At 53.5% G+C, this 20762-nt stretch overlaps 1 protein-coding gene across 7 annotated transcripts; it reads left to right on the top strand.

Moving 5' to 3' along the window:
• Positions 1-24: 24 nt before the first annotated feature.
• Positions 25-20028, top strand: MVK (mevalonate kinase). 7 transcript variants are annotated; one of them, XM_081036648.1, is made up of 12 exons: positions 25-102; positions 863-883; positions 975-1066; positions 1921-2068; positions 4891-5035; positions 7101-7256; positions 9674-9777; positions 10409-10454; positions 14178-14268; positions 14669-14785; positions 17959-18112; positions 19122-20028. In XM_081036648.1, the coding sequence occupies exons 3-12, from the start codon at positions 989-991 to the stop codon at positions 19271-19273; spliced, it is 1191 nt and encodes a 396-aa protein (XP_080892774.1). In that variant the 5' UTR covers positions 25-102; positions 863-883; positions 975-988; the 3' UTR covers positions 19274-20028. The 7 variants fall into 7 exon arrangements, with proteins under 7 accessions (XP_080892774.1, XP_080892771.1, XP_080892775.1 ...); XM_081036645.1 differs by having other exon boundaries at positions 14621-14785; XM_081036649.1 differs by having other exon boundaries at positions 26-102; positions 743-883.
• The last annotated feature ends 734 nt before the right edge of the window (positions 20029-20762 follow it).

The following is a 20762-nucleotide window of genomic DNA, read 5'->3' as shown; positions in this document are numbered from 1 at the left end:
TTGGCTGGGAGGAAGGAAGGTTCCCTCCCCACCCCGGGGCGCTCAGAGATGGAGTCCTGGAGCCGCTGGGACTCCGGCGCTTAGGGTCTGCGGTGGCGGCAGGTGAGAGGCCGTGGTCGCGGGGTCGGGTGGCGCGAGGTCCTAGCTGAGAATCCATCCTGAGGTGAGGGACGAAGTCTGAAGTCAAGACTTCCAATCTGACTTGATGTTGAGCTTCGGGCAAGCAGTCGGTTTCCCTGCTGAGAAACGGGGATCACGATAGTCCTTAACTCATAGTGAAGTTCAGTTCTTGTGCTGCTCAGGTATTCAATGCCGGTAAAGCCTTAAATGGAGGGTGACTTTGCATTATTTATAAAAATCTAAGCTGCGCACACCCGTGGTCCCAGCAAGTGACTTTCCAGGACTCGGTTGTGGAGACCCCCGTTTACACGTGCGGAAAGAGGTGTAAGGGCCGTTTTCTGCAACCTGTTTATAATTGTGACACATTGGAACCAGCCTCAGTGTCCAGGAGAAAGTTCGTTTCCGGCCCACTATTTCCCTTAACTCTCTCCCTTCCATAGCAGTAGTCGTGAAGGCTGGAACCAAGAGCACAGCCGGTCCTAAGCAGCCATCAGTCATGGAGTGATTAGGGTGTGCCAGACACGAAGCGTTTCCCTTGCATTATTTAATTTAACGTACCTAAACCTGTTGAGGCAAGGACAGTTACTGTCCCCATGTAACATACGAGAAAACAGGTTCGTAGCCATTTCAGTGAGAAGTGACGAGGTCATCACCGGGGAGTAGAAGAGCGGGGGTTTGAAGCCAGACCGTTCTGATGTGTCTGATTCACGGTACTGACGACTGCACTGCACTGCCTTTTGAGCATGGAGCAAGGGCTAAAGAGGTAGCTGCCTTTTTTGTTCTAACTGTTGAGCGTGGACTAAGCACTTTCTGAGATCTTTCAGCTCCATCCTCCCTCTGACTGTCCCTTTCAGGATTCCCAGGAGCCATGTTGTCAGAAGCCCTGCTGGTGTCCGCTCCAGGGAAAGTCATCCTTCATGGAGAGCATGCTGTGGTCCACGGCAAGGTAAAAGGCCCCCAGCGCCGGCAAGGATGGGACACCACTTCTCCCTGTTCCTAATCTTAAAAGAAGGCGAAAGGAAGCCGTGAGGCATAGCCTGGGAGTACGTCAGAGGGGAGATCAGTTTCTCCCCAGCCAGGCATCGAAAAGACAGGAGTTGTGCCCACTGAAAGGCTTCTCTCGCCCACTCAATAAGATAGCAAAAAGATGATAGGTAAGGCCCCACGAGTGGAATGAGATCACCCGGAAAGTGAGCTTCGGTGGAGAAGAAAAGAGGTTTGAGGACTGAATTCGGGGTCTTTCAGCATTTAGAAATTGGGAAGATGAGTAGGATTCAGCAAAGGAGTCTGAAACGTGCATCATCTCATTTCACTCGTACAACTACCCTCTGAGGTTCCACTTTTAATCCTGATTTACCGATGTGGCGGTTGAGGCCTAGAAGCGGGTTGCTGACTTGACAAAGGTCCCATACACCTTGGTAGAGCTAGTAGTAAACCTAAGTCTGTCTGAACCCAAAGCTCGTGCTTTTCCCATTCCTCGTCTCTGTCATTCTTTATGTTCTTAGCTTATATATATCTTTGAAAACATGGTGATTATGGGGAAGCTCTTCCTTGGCATTGGGAACCTCTGAAGTTTTGCATAGGAAAAGCAAATGTAAGTAGATGATTCTAACTCCTGATTGATTGGTAGTGGTAGTACCGAGGCTTAGTGGGAAAGTATGCCAAGGTTGGTCTGCCAAAGGCATGGGTACAAGTGGCCTTTGTGCTAGCACATTGACCTTGGCCCCTTTTCCCTAAGACAGGTGTCGTACCTTTTGCCACTTACCCTCAGGCTAATTGCTTTTGCCCTATGTTCTGTAGGTAGCACTTGCTGTGGCCTTGAACTTGAGAACATTCCTCCGGCTTCAACCCCACAATGGTGGGAAAGTGGGCCTCAACTTACCAAACATTGGCATCAAGCAAACATGGGATGTGGCCAGGCTTCAGCTACTGGATACGAGCTTTTTGGGTAAGTGCAGGGAGGAGGAACCAGGTATGGGAAGAGTGTGGGCCCTGAATGGAGGGGGAAAGATAATGGCTGGCTAGGTATTCCAAGCTGTCCAGAGGGTGCCAGAGGCCAGCCATTCTGGGGGTGTTTTCTCTCCAGACCGTGTACAAGTAGCTTCCCTTATTTATTTGTTTATTTATTTATGTATTTTTTAATTTAAAAGAGTAAAATGATGCACTAGATCTTCGTGGGCTGTTGTGAACAGATTATCGAGGCCTACTGTTGAGGGAAAGAACACGAGATGCACAACACCAGGTATCCTATGAGGAGGAATGGCACAGATTAAGTGTTAGTATGTATGTAAATGCATAGACAATGGCTGGAAAGATACACGTCCAAGCTGACAATGTTGATTCGTGAGTTAACCTCTGGGGGTCTCCAAGGGGTCGGGAATAGACAAAGGGAGCCTCCCTTCTGTGGTGTTATTTTTCACAAGGAGAATGTATTGAGTTTTTGTACAATTAAAAATCATTTAAAATAAAAGTAATTTATGCTTGTTGTTGGAAAATACAGTCAATACTGGAACATTGCAAGTAAAAAAAAAACACCAGAGCACTTCTTATTACCACCCCCCAGTCCCCACCCCGCTTGACAGCTCTGAAGCATTTTGGTGTTAATCCTGCCGGATTATTATCTGGAGATAGATTGAGATAGGGAGAGATCTTGTTTTTTGCCTAAAATTGGAACGGGCCATGTAACCTCTTCAGACCTGGGTGGGTCTCTTTTTCTTCTCCAGTATATTGAAAGTGCCCTTCATACATAAAGACCTGCGTGCTCATTTTTGATAGCTTTGGGAATGTCGTGTCCACTCCTACGCAGGCAAGGTTTTTTAATCACTGGAGTCCCCACCTGCATTCGAACTGGAGTGTGTGTTCTGTGCTCATTTGTTGTTTCGTCTCCAGACCGATGCTTCCTTGGAATGGTGTTTGGAATGGTGTTTCTCAGGCAGCATGGGGCAAGTGGGACTCTTCCAGTGGTTTATCTCTAACTGTTCCCTGTCCCCCATAAGAAATCAGTCCACAACCAGCCACTCCCAAATACTGTAGGGAGATGGAGTAAGAGTTGAAAACCCCCATGTTTGAGCTACCATTTTCAATCTTGGTCCTGCCTTGAGATCCCCTGGGGATGTTGTTTATAACAATACCAATGGATTCCTGACCCTGCCCCTCTCCTGCTGAGAATCAGTGGTGGTGGTAGGGGACAGGGATGTATATTTCGAAGGGCACCCCCCAGGGTGATCCCAGGGACACCTCAATTAAGAGCCACTGCTTTGGAACATGCCTCAGAAAAATGGCCATCCAGAGCAAGCTAGACGTTGCTTTCCATGGTGCATGGCATTGACCAGCCAGGCCGGAAATGTTCCTGAGAACTGGCTGCTGCTTCTGTATGTCAGTAGCATGGATGGAAGTAGCCAGAGCTGATGGGACTTGGCTGTGTGAGCCTGGGCAGGTCACTTCTGAGCCTCTGTGAGCAGAGTCGTGTTGCCTTGGAGAGTGGTTGTGAGGACCCCGCAGGATGGGAGGTGGGCTTAGGGCTGTGATGCAGAGGGTAGTACCTACATGAGGGCTTCATAGTTATTTCTACAGAGAGACAAACGGAATCGGAGCCTTTGGGAGACTAATGTTTCCTATTGAGTTGTAGGGATCTGCCTTTTTTATTTACTTCCAGTGTTCTCTGGTTCTCTCCTAATAGTCATAAGCTCAGTGAACATTTATTGGGCGTTTATGTGTACCAGGTACTGAGCTAGTGTATTATGAATGACAGCAGTCTTAGACTTCTCCAGCCTTCCCTAGAAGTAGGTGGTGTTATTCATCCCCATTTTACTGACGAGGAAATTGAGGTTCAGGGGCCAAGAGGCTCAGGTTGCACAGCTGGTTGGTGATACAGAAAGGATTCAGACCCAGATGTTTCCAGACTCCAGAATGTAGGCCTTTAATGAGCCGTTCCATCTCTATGGCAGCGCTCTGGAGTGTCTGGGCTCTCAGGGATACTGTCACTGGCTTGGTGGCCTTTTAATGTATCATTAATTCAGTCAACCCATAGCACTTCCCACGTGCCCCGCCCTGACGTTCCTAACAGGCACGCCAGCGCAGTTTCATGCCCCTGTAGAATTGGACGTGGGACTCGGGGAGTGTAAAGGTAAGCTGGTCAGACGTGCTCTGCCACCTCAGCCTCTCAGACAAACGTGCTCCAGCCTCTTACGTGCATTGGGAAAGAAACTGCTACCTGGCCTTTTCCTCCTGCCCAAGCCAGTCTCCACATTTCACGTTCACTGGTTTGATTTGAGTGTCCTGTTCTTGCTAATTATGTTTTGGGAGAGGGAGATATTTGGGGAATAAGGTAATACTGCCTTTGGGATTGGTTTTGTATGATGGAAGTCAAAGCCAGGCCTTTGATTGAGCTATGGTAGCATTCATTTGCGTATATATGTGTGTTTTTAAACTAGTATTAATTAAGCACTTACTGCGTTCCCAGAGATGTGTTAAGGATTTATTTTACTTTATCTTCGTGACAATCTTGTCCCTATTTATCCAGGAGGGAAACTGAGGTTCAGAGCGGTTAAGTCACATGCTCAAGGCCACAAAGCCAGTCTGGGACACAGTTAGGACCCAAACCCGTCTACCTGCTTCCAAAACCTTACGTGCACTGACAGGTTGTGGTGCTTGGACCACGAATCCATGCCCATCCAGATGCCAATTCCCATGGCTGCTCCGTTCTTGGCATTCTGTTGTCTGTAAAACACCTGAGAGGCCCTCACCCATCTGTGTGTGCTTGTGTGACAGAGCAAGGGGACGTCACAGCGATCACCCCAGAACAAGTGGAGAAGCTGAAGGAGGTGGCGGGCGTCCGTGAGGACTGTGCCAGCCACGAGCACCTGGCTGTGCTGGCCTTCCTTTATCTGTACCTGTCTATCTGCCGGAAGCACAGGTGTGTGTGCGGGCTGGGGAAGGAGTCCTGGTTTCTCTAGTTTTGGCTCCAGGAGAACACACGTGCTCCCTTCCAGGTTTCACAAGGTGGGACAACAGCCATTGGCTGCCCCACCATGTGCCAGGCACCGTGACAGATATGTTACGTATGGTCTGTTTATAATATTCACAACAGCCCTATGAGAGAGGCACTGTCCACATTTTGTATAGGGAGAAACTGAGACTCAGAGTCACTGAAGGCCATGCAGCTAGTTAGGAAGTGGTGGAGCTGGGGGTCAGCTCAGTCCACTTTAACCTGCACGCTGACATTCTTCACCCCACATTGCCTCCTCTGCCCTCTTCAGTTCAGTGGAACCCAAGCCAGATTCCATCCTTGGATTGGATCCACCGTGGGGCTTCTCCCATGCCATGTCCATATCCAAGTTGCTCAAGACTCAACTGTATAATATTTCTAATCCTCCAGGAGTTTTCTAATCCTCCCTTGCCCCCACCTTGCCTCTTTTGGGTTCAAGTACCCAGCGTGTGGTGGAAAGCACCTGAGCCCAGATGTAGAGGGCAGTGGGCTAGATGAGACATTGGGCCCACCTCTGCCGTCAGCTCGCTGTGGGGCCTGTTCCCCATCCCATAGGCGCCAGGGAGATGCTGTGATTAGCAGAGTGAAGCCTGTATCCACTCCACCCCTTACGATAAGATCTGGGTTATCCGGGCTTAGGGAAGCCAGCGCCTAGGGGGTGACAGTCCTTTTGAGGAGGTGTCACATGGTGATAGCATGGGCTGAGTCAGACTGCGTGGGTTCACACCCCAGCCTGACCACTTACTGGCTCGCGTGTGGGTCTTACCTTTCCTGAGCCTCAGTCTTCTCATCTGTAAAATGGGATCTATTAAATAGTACCTCATAGGGTTCTTGTGAGGTTAAATAAGTTCATTTACTAAAGGGCTTGACACACAGCCTGGCATGTTGCTTGATAAGTGTTAGACATTATTATTATTATTACTATTATTTTTTATTTTTTCTCAGAAAACTCTTAGAGGATTAGAACTATTATACAGGTGACCCTTGAGCACCCTGAGTTTGAACTATACGGTCCCACTTCTCATGGTTTTTTTCAATAAATATTCAGTCAGCCCTCAGGCTTCACATTTACGGATGCAGAGGGCCAACTTAAGTTATATGCAGATTTTCGATCGCCTGGGAGTTGGTGCCCCGAACCCCCCACATTGTTCAAGGATCAACTGTATATGAAATAGGCCTAGCCCTGTAACTGGCACATAGTGAATTGTCATTGTGATTTTTTGGTCCAGAACCCAAAGGGAAAGCTTCACGCGGCAGCCCTTGACTTGTGCCACAGACGCTGGTTAAGCAGGTGCTGGGTGCCAGGGGCCGTGCTGAGGACACCTTCATAAATGTCTCAACACTTGCTGTCCATTTTCAACTTGAAGGGGGCATATATGTTCCTTCCTGGAAGGGGAAGGGGTACAATTCAGAATCCCCTGATCTCGGTGAGGTAGCCATGTGAGGTTTGAAAAGGCAGATTCAGTATTATTTTATATTTGGAAAATAGGAAGAGTACTTAATGGAAATTACCGAACATGAAGCTTGACAGTTCTCGCTTGGGGGAAATACACGTTAAGATGCCAGTGATCCGAAGCAGGCCTGTGTTAACACATGCTGGGAAACGCTGTCGGTGGGAGACGCATCCTATCCTGAACACACTCACTGCACTGCTATGAGGCTGCCCTGGAGAAAGTTTATTGCTGGGGGATCCTTGGAGGGGGTAGGGAGGGACTAGGAACGGCCTCCGGGTGGTCATGGGACGTTTCACATTGGCGACAAAATCTGAGAAGGGTCTTGCAGGATGGGTAGGAAATTCCATGGGGGAGAAAGAGGTGCAAAGCTATCCCGGGCAGGGGGACCAGCCCCTGCTCCAAGCAGGGTCATGAAAAAGCCTCGCTAGTGTGGGCGTTAGGCCCTGCCCATGTCCAGCCCTGGGCCTGGGCTGCTGGTTCAGCTGTGGCACCTCACCACCCTTCCAGTCACGCTGTGTGCCCTGCTGTGTGTGTTTCAGGGCTCTGCCCAGCCTGGACATTGCGGTGTGGTCAGAGCTGCCCACCGGGGCCGGCTTGGGCTCCAGTGCCGCCTACTCCGTGTGTTTGGCAGCCGCCCTCCTGACTGCGTGTGAGGAGATTCCAAACCCACTGAAGGACAAGGAGCCCGTCGGCAGGTAATCACGGCCCTTGCCCTGCTCGACCTTCCTGTGGGCTAGGACCTGAGCCTGGCTTCCCTCTCTGAGGGCTGACCACCACCTTTTGAGGTGACAGATGTCATGTGGCTACTTCACAGAAGAAGCTGAGGGACAGAGAGGCCAAACGGCCTGGCCCAGGCCACCCAGCTGGGGATGACAGAGAGGGATTTGGATCCAGGCAGTCTGGATCTAGAGCCTGAGCTCTTCACGCCTGTGCTAAACCACTTGAGCTCCCCAGCCCCCAGCCCCTCACCCCCACCTTGCCTCTTTGGGGTTCAGGTGCCCATGGTGTGGTAGAAGGAGCCTGAGCCCAGATGTGGAGGGCAGTGGGCTAGCTGAGGCGTTGGGCCCACCTCTGCCACTGACTCGCTATGGGACCTTGGCCGGGCCACTGCACCCGTCGGTGCCTCAGTGCCCTCCTCTGTAAATGGTAATACTGAGACCAAGGCAGGTATTGCCAGGTCGTATCGATGGTTATGAAGAAACTATGATGTGCCGAGAGATAAGCACAGGAGGTGTGTCTGTCAGATGAGGGCGTCTCCCTTCCTGCGGGTCCTTGACTTGTCTCCACAGAGGGAGCGTCACCTCTGCGGTTCTCACTGAGCCAGGGAGGCCTGTCAGGACAGGCTTGCTGGCAGTTTCTTTCCCTGAGGGAGTACGCCTGGAGAAGCCACCCCGAGCACAGAGGTTACGCAGTTTGCCCTGGGCCTCGCCCCAGGAGTTGTGGATCAGGCCTCAGAAACCAGCCTGGCAGCTTCCTGGCAAAGCCTGTCCCTGGACCTACAGGGCTTGGGGGAGCCCTCCCGCTGGGGGGCCTCCGGTCCCAGCCACGTGGAGGCCAGGTGTGCTGTGTTAGATGGACTGCTGGCCTCTTCCAACTCCCGGCGTAGCCAGCCCACCCGAAGGCTGCGCAGACAGTGCTGGCTGCCAGGATGGACGCAGCCACGTGTTTCCACCGAGAGCAGTGTTCCTGTGCCCTCTGTGCCCGCTGCAGGGGAACCCCAAAGAACATAATGTGCAGGCCTGTGGCTGAGGCACTCCGTCCCCTTCCTGAGTCTGACTTTGAACTGAGGTTTTCTGCCTCAGCCCTGAAAACATTGGTTTTCTGTTTCCCCAGCCCGCTGAGTGCCCTGTAGGAGTTTTGTCTCCACCAGTAATTGCTCTTCTGAGGCACAGAGGTTAAAACATAGTGAATTCAGATGGAGCCCAGAGGTCACTTTGGTCCCTGTGGCAGCGGTGGATCTGGGGGCTGTTGAGGCCACGTCTCTGTCACCTTGGAATGGCTCCTGTGCGTGGAAAGAAGGTGGAGGGGTGGGGCAGGTGGCTGTTGTCAGGGGAGGAATCCAGCAGGTAATGAGAGATTGCGCCTCGAGGTAACAGGAGGTGGTGGTTTTCCAGAATTTCAGGAAGGTCTGCCTGCTAGCTCGCTATGTGGCCTTGCACCACCTTTTTCCCTCTGGGGCTCCATTTCCTCTGCAAGCGCAGGGCTGCTCCACATGACCCCGTGGGGGGCCTCCCAGCCTTGACCCTGTGGTAGATGGCGATTCAGGACAGAGGCTTTGAGACTGCTGCTCATTCCTGTCTGCTAATCGCTGATTACAACCCAGATCAGGGGTGGCCTGGCTGCCCTGGGTCCCCTGAATAGACACCCACAGGCCAACAGCCTGGAAGGCAGAGGGTGACTCGTGTGTCTGCATGTGGGGGGTGGTGGTTTCTGGCTGCTTCCACCAGTTCTCCACCTCCGCTACAGGCCCAGTCATCCCTTCTCAGAACCTTTGGGGGAGATCCAGAGATGGGTGGTGCAAATCGGGCTCACCACTGGTGTCTGGAATTTGAATTCGTAACGGTTGTGCTTTTGGCCTAGTGGCAGGGCTTTGGGAAACAGTTGTCGTTCTGCTCGCTCTTCAAGTCTGGCGTGGTTCAGGATCAGGCACTTCTGTAGGGTCTGTTACAGTAATAGCCACCATCTACGCACACCTAGCCGGGTGCTCGGCCAGCATTCAGTCCACCTGCCACGCAGGCTAGTTGCTGAGGAGGGTGGAATTACCATTTGCCAGATGAAGAGAGGGGCTCAGAGAGGTTAGGTAATGGGCCCACAGTCACTCAGCTAGTAAGAGGCAAAGGAAGACCGTGGGAACCGTCCTGGGCTCTCCCCACAGTGCCAGTCAAGAGGGTCTCAGAGGGCAGGGAAAGTAAGGCGCATGCTTTCGCCAGAGAGGTTCCGAGCTTTTCTTTTTGTTTTTCCTCCTCTTTCTGAGTTTGAGGGCCCAAACTTCGTGCCCTTTGCTTTTTGGTCTCCACCAGGCCCAGACTATGGCCCCTGCCTCTGCTGCCCGAAGGGACCCCTGTCCCTGACTCACCACTACGGTAAAGATGAATTTCTGTGTCTTCTTCAGGTGGACCGAGGAGGATTTGGAATTAATTAACAAGTGGGCCTTCCAGGGGGAGAGGGTGATTCATGGGAGCCCCTCTGGAGTGGACAACGCCATCAGCACCTGGGGTAGGTGCTGCCTCACACTTGTTTTCTTTATTTTTCTTATTTTTAAGATTCTTGCAACTCTTACAGATGCTCAGCTACTATTGGTTTGGGATGAATAGAATCAATGGGTTCTGAGAAAAATAGCATTTTCCTGTTTTGAAGGGAATGGAAGAAATCTCAGCCTCACACCTGAGTCTGAATTTCAGGTCCGGTGGGGCTGGGGTCTGGAAAGCTCCATCCAGCTCCAGTGAGCTCCCTGGTGAGGTCCGTAGTTAAGGCTGCAGAACCGCTGCTGTGGTGTTTACAGACCACAGAGTGGAGCTCCCCTCTGGTGAGGATGTGTGCGTATTGGACCTGGACGTAGCCCTGTGTCCTGCTGTCGCCATGTCGCCATGTGGCCTGTCGGAGTGGAGCTGGGCCGCCTGGAGGGAAGGGAGTGACCCTGGAACCCAGGCCTGGTGAGAGCTCTCTAGCAGAGCGTGGAGTGCCTTCGTACCCTCCTGGGCCTTTGGTAGCTGAAGCTGAGAGGATGGTTATAGTATTTAGTCTGTTCCCATGAATGGGACAAAACACAAACCTGCCCCTGAATCCAGCCTCTCTCCCAAGAGGCAAAGGTCTGTCGCTTTTCTGACCGGCTGGTTTTTCTCTTTAGGAGGAGCGCTCCGGTACCAACGAGGAAAGATTTCATCTTTAAAGAGGTAACTAAGCAGCACCTTCCTCATGGCTGCTCCGGAGGGGAAGCTCTGTTTCTTTGTTACATAATGTGGGGCAAGTGTCCCTGGGCTTTCCCCTCCCCTGATGTGGCCCTTACAGGCCAGGGGCCCTGAGGAAACCCTGCTCTTTCCTTCTCCACTTCAGCTTTTGAATCTTGCCTAGAGAGCACAGGGGACGTCATGCATAGCCACCTTCCAGAATGTGGTCATTCCCCCAGACCTGTGACTGCTCATTTAGTCATTCATTCATTCAACAAACAAGAGTTGGTATCTACTGTGTTCCCAGTGACACTGGACTAGGAATGAGGGATATAAAGGTGAATCTTGGACACTGTTTTGAGCAGGTGGGGACAGACATGCACACAGAAGCCACCCCCAAGCATCGTGAGCGTTGCCATAATGAAGGCATGCCAGGCAGAGCCAGGACGGGAGCTCGAGGGAAGCTCGTGAGAGGCTTAGCACAGAGGTGACATTTGGCAACTTTCAGCCCATTTTGTTTCTTTACCCCCACCCTCTGGAGTAACTGGAATCTCCAACGTGCATATTCAACATCCTCTTTGCACTCAGAGTAGAAATGTCGGAATGAGGTATGGGACAAGCAGGAGTGGGTCCTTTTTGGCTGTTCCCTGAGCCCTCGATCAAGTCGGTTGGTGGTGTTTGTCCCAGGGCACTTTGCTGCCTCAGTGGGCTTTTCCAGGCCTCTAAGGGGCCCAGGGCTGGCTCTCATCTTCTTTCCCCAGGGTGGTCTTCTTTGGGGATGGGCAGCAGACCCTGACCCACTGCCCTTGCCAGCTGGGCCACTCCATGAGTGGCTCAGTGACCTCGGGTGACATAGTGCTGCACTCCTGCACCTCTGGGAGATTTCTGTCCCAGCCGTCTCGGCTTCGGGGAGCCAGGCCTGCCTCTCTGAGGCTCTTCCTCTGGGTTTCTGAACCTCACATTATTGCCATTGTGAGCTGGATAATTCGCTATAGTGGGGCCGTCCTGGGCACTGTAGGATGTTATGTGGCCTCCCTGAATTCTACCCACTAGATGCCAGTAGCACCTCCCCCATCTCTGTTGTGAAGACCAAAAGTGTCTCCAGACATTGCCACATGTCCCGTGGAGGGCAAAATCCCCCTGCGTGACTATCTCTGGTCTACAGGAGGAGGAAGTAGAGCCACGGAGGATTGTGGCACAGCTTCCTCTGGCTGCCTGTGGCATCGATGGCTGGGGAGCCCCAGGGCCCTGGCTGGGCCTGGCTCCGCCACGTGTACTAAAGCCATGTGCAGTAAGAGCGGGAGGGAGCAGAAGGTTCTGAGAGGCCTGGGCCCCCTCAAGACTCAGTCTCTCGGAGGAGGCAGTCACACTGTAATAATCCTCAGGACAAAGGCATCCAAAGGGGTCTCAGTCTGCTGTGGATGACAGTGGGGGGCGACCTAAGTCAGGCAACAGATCTGAGGGGCCTTCACGGAGGCAGTGGCATTTCATTTGCTCAGTGTTGCCTGAAAGCCAGTTGTATTCTAAGCATGGAACTGGGCTCCAAGGATAGAAAACCAATTAAGATGGGGCCTGGGCACGTGTACAGTCAACCAGGGGAAATCAAGAGATGAACGATGGGGAGTTTCCAACGAGGGGGACCCTGAGACATGCTCAGGGGCTGGTTTGTGGTGATGTGGTCGACAGAGGCTCTGGGGTCCTCAGTCCCGGGTTTGAGCCCTGCTCTGCCACTTGCCAGCCAAGTGCCCTTGGATGAGTCACTTCTCCTGAGGCCTCCGTTTCCTCATTTATACAGTGGAGATCTGAGCATGAAATCAGAAACGACATCTATAAAGTTCTTAGCTCTTTGCTGACGAAGTGTATTCATGCGTTCCACAAACATTATTGAGCAGCTACTAGGTGTTGGGGCCTCATCAGGGAACCAAAGGTCCCGCCTTCACAGGACTCAACATTTTGTGAGAGGAGACAACCAACAAGCAATTTGCTCTGTAAGAGCATGTCAGGCAAGCCTAGGTCCCTTTGGGAAACATAAAGCAGGGTGAGGGGCTCAAGGTGGACAAGGGAGCTAGTTGGATGGATGATCAGTGCAGGCGTCTGGTGAGATGACATCATAGCACCCAGAAACCTGAATGAGATACAAGAGTAAGTCAGAGCTTTGGAGGGTGGAGGTGGGTCCTGGGCAGAGGAAGGCAAGTGCAAAGGCCCTGAGGCAGGAGTATGCCTGGCCTTTTGAGCAGCAGCCAGGAGGCCAGGGTGGCTGAGTGGAGTGAGCACCCAGGGAGGGCAGAGAGAAGATGAGATGAGGCTGGGAAGGTAGTCAGGCTGAGGATACGCGTGCCCTTCCAAGGCATAGCCCCAGGTGATGGTCACAGGGGGTCTTTGGCGCCTTGGGTTTTGTGGGGCTGGCCTGTTTGCAGAGGACTTACCCAAGAAAGATGAAGAGGCAGTACCCAAACTCCTCTTGCCCTGATGGATGGATGGGGACACAGAGCAAACCGCTCACTTCAGGCTGCAGGGCGCCACGGCGAGCAGATGGCAGATTCTCTGCAAGGCAGAGAGGCCAGGCCACATTAATCCCTCTGCTGGCTTACAGGGGAGCCCTTTTGCCCCCAAACCATGCAGGGTGCTTCTCCATAAAACAAATGCATTTGTTTGCAAAGTGGATCAAGATGTGGCCTCCCAGAATGTGCTGCTGTTTGGAGGAACGGCTTGTGTTTAAAGGGAAGAGAAAAGCCAAATAGACTGTTCATCTTTTGTAAAGTTGAAAAAAAAAAAAAGAAAACAAGAGCCGGCCTCCAAGGCTGAGAATCGATATTAATTTCATGGGCTTATGGGCGGTGAGATCAAGGAGGTGTCTAGCAGCCTATTCCAGTCCTATTGGATTTTACAATCTTGAGCTGTGAAAAGAAAAGCAAAGAAAGGTATCAAGGGGTCTGCCCATTTCCAGCTGTTTCAGGCCAGAGCTCATCCAAATTCTCCACCCTCTGTCCCTGCCAGCAGCTCTCTGAAAGGCAGGTTGGGATGACAAGAAATGGGGGCTGCAGTCCCCGAAGGCAGCTAACCACAAGGACAATCGGGATTGTGGCTTTAGGAGGGATTATAAGCTCAGAGGGCAGGCGAGGACAACGGGCTCATGCTGGAGAGCCGGCTTACTGTGGCCTTCCCGACCCTCTGTTCTCTTACCTGGGGTAGCCTGGCGGGGCTGACTGAGTCCCTCTAACCACATCTGGTTTCAAAGCAGGGCATGGGCTCAGCATGCTGGGAACCCGACTCCTCCACAAGCTGCCCTCCCTCGAGCTAATCTGGGCATCTTCCCTCCCCGCATGCCCTCCCTGCGATCCATCCCAGGGCCTGTTGCTTTTTCTTTCTCAGTCTCCAGCACCGTCCACTTGAGCTCCCTGGGGGAGCAGGGGGATTTGATGGAACATCGGCCCCTTGGACTCTTCACCGTAGAGCCTTGGAACTGCTGACTCCAGAATGTGCCATGCTCTATCACTTCCAGGCTGTGCTGGGCCCTCTCATGTGCCAAACACATACAGGTGCCCAATGAAAGCCGAGTGAGTGAGCGAGTGAGTGAAGAGCCAAGGGAAGTGTCCGTCCGCCCAGGGGCTGAAGCGGAGCTGCAGCTGTGGCCGGCTGCAGGCACACTGGCCTGGGGGTTCAGGAGCTGAGCTCCCCGGACCCAGCTCCTCCATCCTCAGCTCACTGGGGACCCCCTTCACCCCATAGGCCACCGGCTCTGAAGATCCTGCTGACCAACACCAAAGTCCCTCGCAGCACCAAGACTCTGGTGGCCAGCGTCCAGAGCAGGCTGCTCAAGGTGCTTGTTCCGCCCTTGGGGGGGTGCCGGCAGGGTCACCACCGTCACGGGGGGGGGGGGAGCGCTCCCTGTGTCCTGTGGGTTAGTACTAGGGAGAGTGGGAGGACGTGATGGTCTCCATCGAGTGGGGAGGCCCTTTTGGCAGATAGGGAGGCACTGTCTGTTCACCCACCAGCTGGGAAGAGGGACAGCGTTCATTAGACATGTTGGCTTCGCCGCGAGAACCCCCGCATGTGTTGGGCGGCTGGGCAAGGCAGAGCTCAGGCCGGAAGGAGAGGCGGTTTCCTCAGAGGGTAGGTGTAAGCCATGGGGACACCTTCTGCCTCCGCCTCATTGCCTGGGTGCTGTCCAGTCCTGCTTGCCCCTAGGTCTGACCGGCCCTCGCTTCCTTTCCGTCCAGTTCCCAGGGATTGTGGCCCCTCTCCTGACTTCCATAGATGCCATTTCCGTGGAGTGCGAGCGCGTGCTGGGAGAGATGGCGGCCGCCCCGGCCCCAGAGCACTACCTCGTGCTGGAAGTAAGAGCTTGTCCGCGGGATCCGGGGTCACTCACCCACACCGCTGTCCAAAGCAGCGGCTCCCCTATCACTATGCTCAGAATCCCCGGCGGGGTCCTGTGCGTGCACACACGAGCAAGCATGCCTTCGTTTTTGAGCCTCTTTCCAGGTGACTGAGGTAATTAAGTGAGAGGATACAAGAAAGTGCTGAGGGCAGTTCCTGGTTCGGGGTAAGCGCGATGGGCCAGGTTTGGGGTCATGCGTTTCAGGAGCACCGGGGTATTGCTGACACAGTCTTCCCTGGGTCCCAGGGCGATTTCTTACTTGGCTGCCTCTTCCCTGCTCTTTGTGCTAACTGCACTTACTCATTCGGTAACTAGTTATCACCTGCATGCTTTGGATCAGACATGGCCTAAGACTGTGCTTTCGTCGTTGTTACCCCGGCCACTACCCTTCTAGTGTAGAGGTTGAGACCTCGTGCTTTGGATTTAGTCAGGCCCAGGTCTGAATCCTGCCCGCTGCCCCATGCCCACCCCCGGAGTGCCTTAAGAATGAATGCAGTGAGGTCCCAGGGGTGACGTACAAGCACAATGCCTGAGGAAACACCAGCTCAGTAAGTAAGCCAGAGGGCCCAGGCTTGTCCTCGGACACGGTCCATCTGGCCTAGTAAATGGGGGCTGACATTAAAAAGCCATCTGGCTTCTTTTGAAGAACCACAGGATCAGGCAGCCCCACGTCGTGGCTGTGCAGCAGCAATCAGCTGGAGGTGCAGAGGGTCCCCCTATGGTGGCCATTTCTCCCCAGTCCCTACCATTCTCTATGTATTAACCCACAGGTACTATAATCTTTGCCTGGGGCCTCCCTGTCCCACTGTAGGCATTTGAGTCTGTAGCCCCTGTAATCAGTGGAAGCTGCTACTCTTTAAGTCTTTTCACAAATGATTTCTCATTTGATTCCTACCTGTTGCCCCCATTTTTCAGACATAAAAACTGAGGTCTAAAGAGAGCAACTTTCTCCAAGGTTTTCCGACTAGGGAGTGGCTGAGCCAGGGGTCAGACTGACTGACTTATTCCTTTAGTCAGCAGCTCTTTAATGAGCTACTATGGGCCAGGCACAGGGACTCTACCCAGTTCCTGCGCTTTTGCCCTCATGGCCACAGCCATTGCCTCGCTGGCTCCCAGTTCCCTTCACGTGGAAAGGAAGGAACACGGTCCTCCTGAGCAGGAAATTAATAATGATAGAGTATGGCCTGCAGTGCACCCCGCTGGGCCCCCGAGAATACAGAACAGCTCATCGGTTATACACTGTGTGTATTTTTGGCTGTGGCAGCCGCTGAAATGTGCACCTCGGCTCCCGGACAGCTTTGAGCTCAAACCAGCGAGCTGTTCTCATATGTCACAGCCTGTCATCTGATCCTTGACAGATTTTGGATCAGAATGTGACAGGTGTCTGGAACCTGCCTTGGCAGCGTGACACCTGGCGCTCAGGCGCAGAGAGAGGCCCCCAGAAGTTTTCCCTCACTTCCAGCCCTCAGGCCCATTGAAAGGCACCCGGGGCTGCCACCGGGCCATCACGCCTGTCTGCTCCTTTGTCAGAAGTACTGGAGGTAGGAGGCGGCTGCGGAGGAGGGCTGACCCCACCCTGCTGCCTTCCTGGGCAGGAGAGCCAGGTGGGCTTCCGCAGACAGCTGATGATTGGCAGTGCTCATGGCGCACCGCGGTCCCAGCCGCCTGGAGCAGAGCTGCGCGCTGTCAAGCCCAGTAGCGCGAGTGGGTGGCAGCAGGAATGCCGAGGGCGCTCCCAGAGGCAGGGCAGACACGAGCTTCCCATTCAGGCAGCCCCAGCCTCTGGTGCCATCTCTGTTCCTTACTAGTCCGGTGACCTTAGGCAAGTCACTTTCCTCGTTGAGCTTCAGTTTCCTCCTTTGTAAAATGGGGACGATGGTCATTACCCCGTAAAAGTAACCAGTAGCAGTTGATGTCTGCCAAGCACTGACCTCATGCCGGGCATTGTATGGAAGGCTTACTTCATTTCACCCTCACGGCAGTGAGGCAGATCCTCTTACCATCCCTGTATAAGGGGGGAAACTGAGGCTCAGAATGAAAGACCTTGTCCAAGGACGCACACCATGAAGTGTCAGAGCTGAGACTCAAACCCAGGCCCGCCTGACTCCAGAGCCCACCTTTTAACTTCCCAGTGGCAGGGACTGTAGCTGGGCGCTCATTCTTAGAGCCCCAGTGTTTAGCCTGGTGCCGGCCCGTGGTGGGCATTTGGCCAACACTGATGAAGTAAATGACATGTGAATAGGGGGTGCCTGGGCAGTGGCAGCTTTAAGCTTCATGGCATCACCCTGCATCTCCTTTGCTCCTCAGAAGAGAAGGAATTGTATTATGCATGATCAAAGAAACCTGAACTCTTTCCCCCGCTTGTGTGTGACCTTGGTGGAGCACCGGGGTATTGCTGACACAGCTTTCCCTGGGTCCGAGGGCGATTTCTTACTTGGCTGCCTCTTTCCTGCTATTTTTGCTAACTGCACTTGTTCATTCGGTAACTAGTTATCACCTGCATGCTTTGGATCAGACGTGGTCTAAAATTGCGCTTTCATTGTCGTGAGATTTTCTTCTGAATATCAGTACCTAAGGCAGCTGGAGGATGGCATGTTACCTGGGACTTCTCCTGTAAATGACAGAAATCCATCTCAACCAGGCTTTAGCAGACAAGGAATTTATTGGCTCATAACTGAGAACACCAAAGGGAGTGGCAGCTTCAGGCATGGCTATACCCAGGGGCCCAAACAACCTAGTCTGAACTCGCTCTCCGTCTTCCATGTAACCTTTGACCCTGTACAGGGTAGATAACTCTGGCCATTTACCTCTGAACCCAACTAGTTGTAGCAGCTCTAGTGGAAAGAGGCTGAGGAAACCCTGACTGGCCTCCATGCCCATCCCTGACCACTCAGCGTGGCCACAGGCTGCCATGGCCAGGCCTGGAACGCTCACTACCAGCTCCATCCTAGCCGCATGGGAATTCCTGCAGGAAGGAGAAGTTCTTTTGCCAGCAGAGAGGGACAGTGGTGTGCTGGATAGTCAAAGCCATTTGCTGTCCCAAACCAGTATCTGTCAGATGGGTGGGGCGGGCATAGGACCTTGACCTCAGGCAGGCCAAGCAGGAGCAGATTGAATCTTCTCCTCCAGGAGCTCATTGACATGAACCAGCACCATCTGAATGCTCTCGGTGTGGGTCACGCCTCACTGGACCGGCTCTGCCAAGTGGCCATGGCCCATGGACTCCACAGCAAGCTCACTGGCGCTGGTGGCGGTGGTTGTGGCATCACTCTCCTCAGACCAGGTACAGGGAGGGGGGCAGGGTTGCCAGCCTAGGCATTTCCCTTGGGAGGAGGAAGAGGCCTGTAAATAAGTCTCATCTCTGCTGTGTGGCCTTGGACAAGTTATTAACCTCTCGGGGCCTTTGTTACTAACATTGGTAAACTAAAGATGCTAACATCTAGATTATAAGATTGTTCCCCAGATTCAAGGAGAAAAATACATTGAGAGAGCCTGGCAGAGAGCTGGGGGGTGGTAGGGGCTCCTATCGTGGTGGCTGTTTCTACCACCTTCTTACCTGCAAGCCTCCCACAAGCCTGAGAAATAACCAGGACACTGTCACCACTCATTTTGGCCTCAGACCCTCTACTGTCCCTTCTTGATGTGGCCAGGATGGGGACTGACCTTATTTCAAAACAAGGGTTTCTTTCCCCTTAGTCTTTGGGGAAAGGGCAAACCCCGCTCTCGGGATCTGGGACTAAGAGCTCCCGCCCGCCGCTGTTTCCTTCGGTGCTCTCTGCCCACTCCTCGTGGTCTCCTTTCCCTCAGTCCCCCTTCTGTGCCTTCTCCTTCCTTTTTCTGTCCTGCCTTCCCCCTTCACTTTGCAGTAAGCCCACAGTGGCCCCTGAGGCCTCCCCTCACCCTCAGTGAGACTCCCAGGCCCCAGGAAGTCGCTGCATCCTAACTGCCCCAGACCTTGACTGTTGGGTCCTAGTTCAGGGTCAGTGACGATGGTGAGAGAACATTTCTCGAGCATGGATGGTGTGCCAGGTGTCACCGTGCCAGGCACTTGATCTGCATGATCCCTTGTAAGCCTCACAGTGACCCGGAGCAGAAGGTATTGTTATTAGCCCCATTGTCAGATGAGGAGACTGAGGCTCAGAGAGAAGTCACTTGTTTGAGGACCCACAGCCAATACGTGACGAGGCCAGGTCCATGTGACTCCAGAGCCCACCTTTTCCTTGAGTGGGGACGGACATTCTCCAAGGGAGCAGATGGGTGTCAGGGGTGACCTGTGACTTTCCCTCCCCCAGATCTGGAGGGGCCAGAGGTGGAGGCCACGAAGCAGGAGCTGACCAGGGACGGGTTTGACTGCTGGGAAACCAGCATCGGTGCCCCTGGCGTCTCCGTCCACTCGGCTGCCTCCCTCGATGCCGCCGTCCGGCAAGCCCTGGATGGCCTCTGAAGTGAGCCCACACTGCTGCAGCCCCACCAAGAAGCGCGTTGCTGAATTATTCTGGGGGCGGGAGTTGGCCTCTGTGCTGGCCAGTGGGCACCCAGTTCCTGTCACCGACAGAGAATCCCAGCCCCCTGTGATGTCCCTCCCGCTGGCTGTGCCCCTCTAGTCCCAGTGGTGGGAACTGGAACTTGCAGTGGGCTGGGCTGCCCGGAAAGCACGGTCTGCATTCTGCCTTCTCTCGAGCCAGCTTGGCAGTGGGGTAGCGTGGGGTCCTCTGAGACTGCAGACCTGAGACCTGAGATGCTTTTTCTCCTGTCCTGCCCGAGGCTCCGCCAGACCCACTTGCTTTGGGCCTCTGCCTTCGCCGCCAGCTCCCTGGCTGACCTGGCAGGGTGCTCAGATGCAGCGCTCTGGTTCCCAGAGCAGCGTGCCTTCTCCCTTCAGTCTCCGCACTTCCGTCTGTCTCTCAGGGCCAGGACCCTCCCACCTCTTCCAGGAAGCTTTCCCGGAGCCCTAGTAGAGTGACTCTTCCCTCCTTCATACCTTCAGTCTTTTTAAACCTTCAGCACTTTGTGTGGCCTGCTCTTCTATCAAGCTAGACTGCGGACTCTCTTACAGGGTGTCTAGGTGGTGGTCTTGGCCGTCTGTCCTGTGGTCCAGGGGTTGACGAGAGGCCGGGTCAATGTGCAGTTTCTTCTAGTCTGTACCCAAGGGGTTTGGAGAAAAGATGGCAAAGGGGAAATAAAAAGATCTTTAGTACACTGCTCCATTCTGAGTCGGGGAAAAAAGGATGAGGGTCTGGTAGTCTCTAGCCCACCTACACCTACCTCCTCTGATCCGGTCCCTTCTCCAGCCACTTTGTCAGTGCAGCTCTTCAGGAGTTGAAGGAAAGAAGGGCTCTGGGTCACTTGGTTGTGCGTCTCAGAGATGAGATGGGCTTCTTCCAGATGGCCCTGCCAGTCGGGAATGGATGCCAGGACACGAGGCTCCGTCCACCAACACAGCTCCAGCCTACTTTTCCAAAATGAGGAAGTGTAAGCTTCCTAGTTCTTAGAATCATGAGCATCCACTATTTCAGAGACTTTTATAAGCCTTGGAAACAAAAACCTGCTGTAGGTCCTGGAATATTCCTTTCTTTCTGAAATTAACTGGGTGGGGAAAACACTCAAGTGCTTATGGCCCGGTGCCTGGCACCTACCTGGTCTGATTTGAACTTACTAGTCAAGACTTTTTTTGAAATGGCAGAATCCATCAAAAACCCTTGTATCTAGCGGTTGCCAACAGAAGCTCCTGGAACCAGGGACCTGCAAGGGGCAGGACAGGGAGGTGGGGGCTGGGGCAGGGGTTTCTGGATTTGCTTAAAATGGCTCAGTGCGCTTCTGCCCTTGGCCACTAGGGGGCAGCTGGCGCCTTTCCCAGCATCTTCTCAGGAAGGGTGGGTGGCAGCTGGCCTGAAGAGCAGAATCAGCTCAACCCCTACCACCCCCACCAGGCC

Source organism: Rhinolophus hipposideros (genome assembly GCF_964194185.1).
Source record: "Rhinolophus hipposideros genome assembly, chromosome: 24".
NCBI lineage: Eukaryota > Metazoa > Chordata > Mammalia > Chiroptera > Rhinolophidae > Rhinolophus > Rhinolophus hipposideros.
Note: the sequence above shows the minus strand (reverse complement) of the source record. Positions and strands in the feature narration are given on the sequence as shown.

What these genes read in the sequence shown, in the direction of transcription:
- MVK (XM_081036645.1), top strand. Translation starts at nt 989, where the DNA reads ATGTTGTCAGAAGCCCTGCTGGTGTCCGCTCCAGGGAAAGTCATCCTT. An exon ending in AAGATTTCATCTTTAAAGAG is followed by an intron (nt 10,455 to 14,177) that starts GTAACTAAGCAG and finishes TTCACCCCATAG; the next exon opens with GCCACCGGCTCTGAAGATCC. An exon ending in AGCACTACCTCGTGCTGGAA is followed by an intron (nt 14,786 to 17,958) that starts GTAAGAGCTTGT and finishes CTTCTCCTCCAG; the next exon opens with GAGCTCATTGACATGAACCA.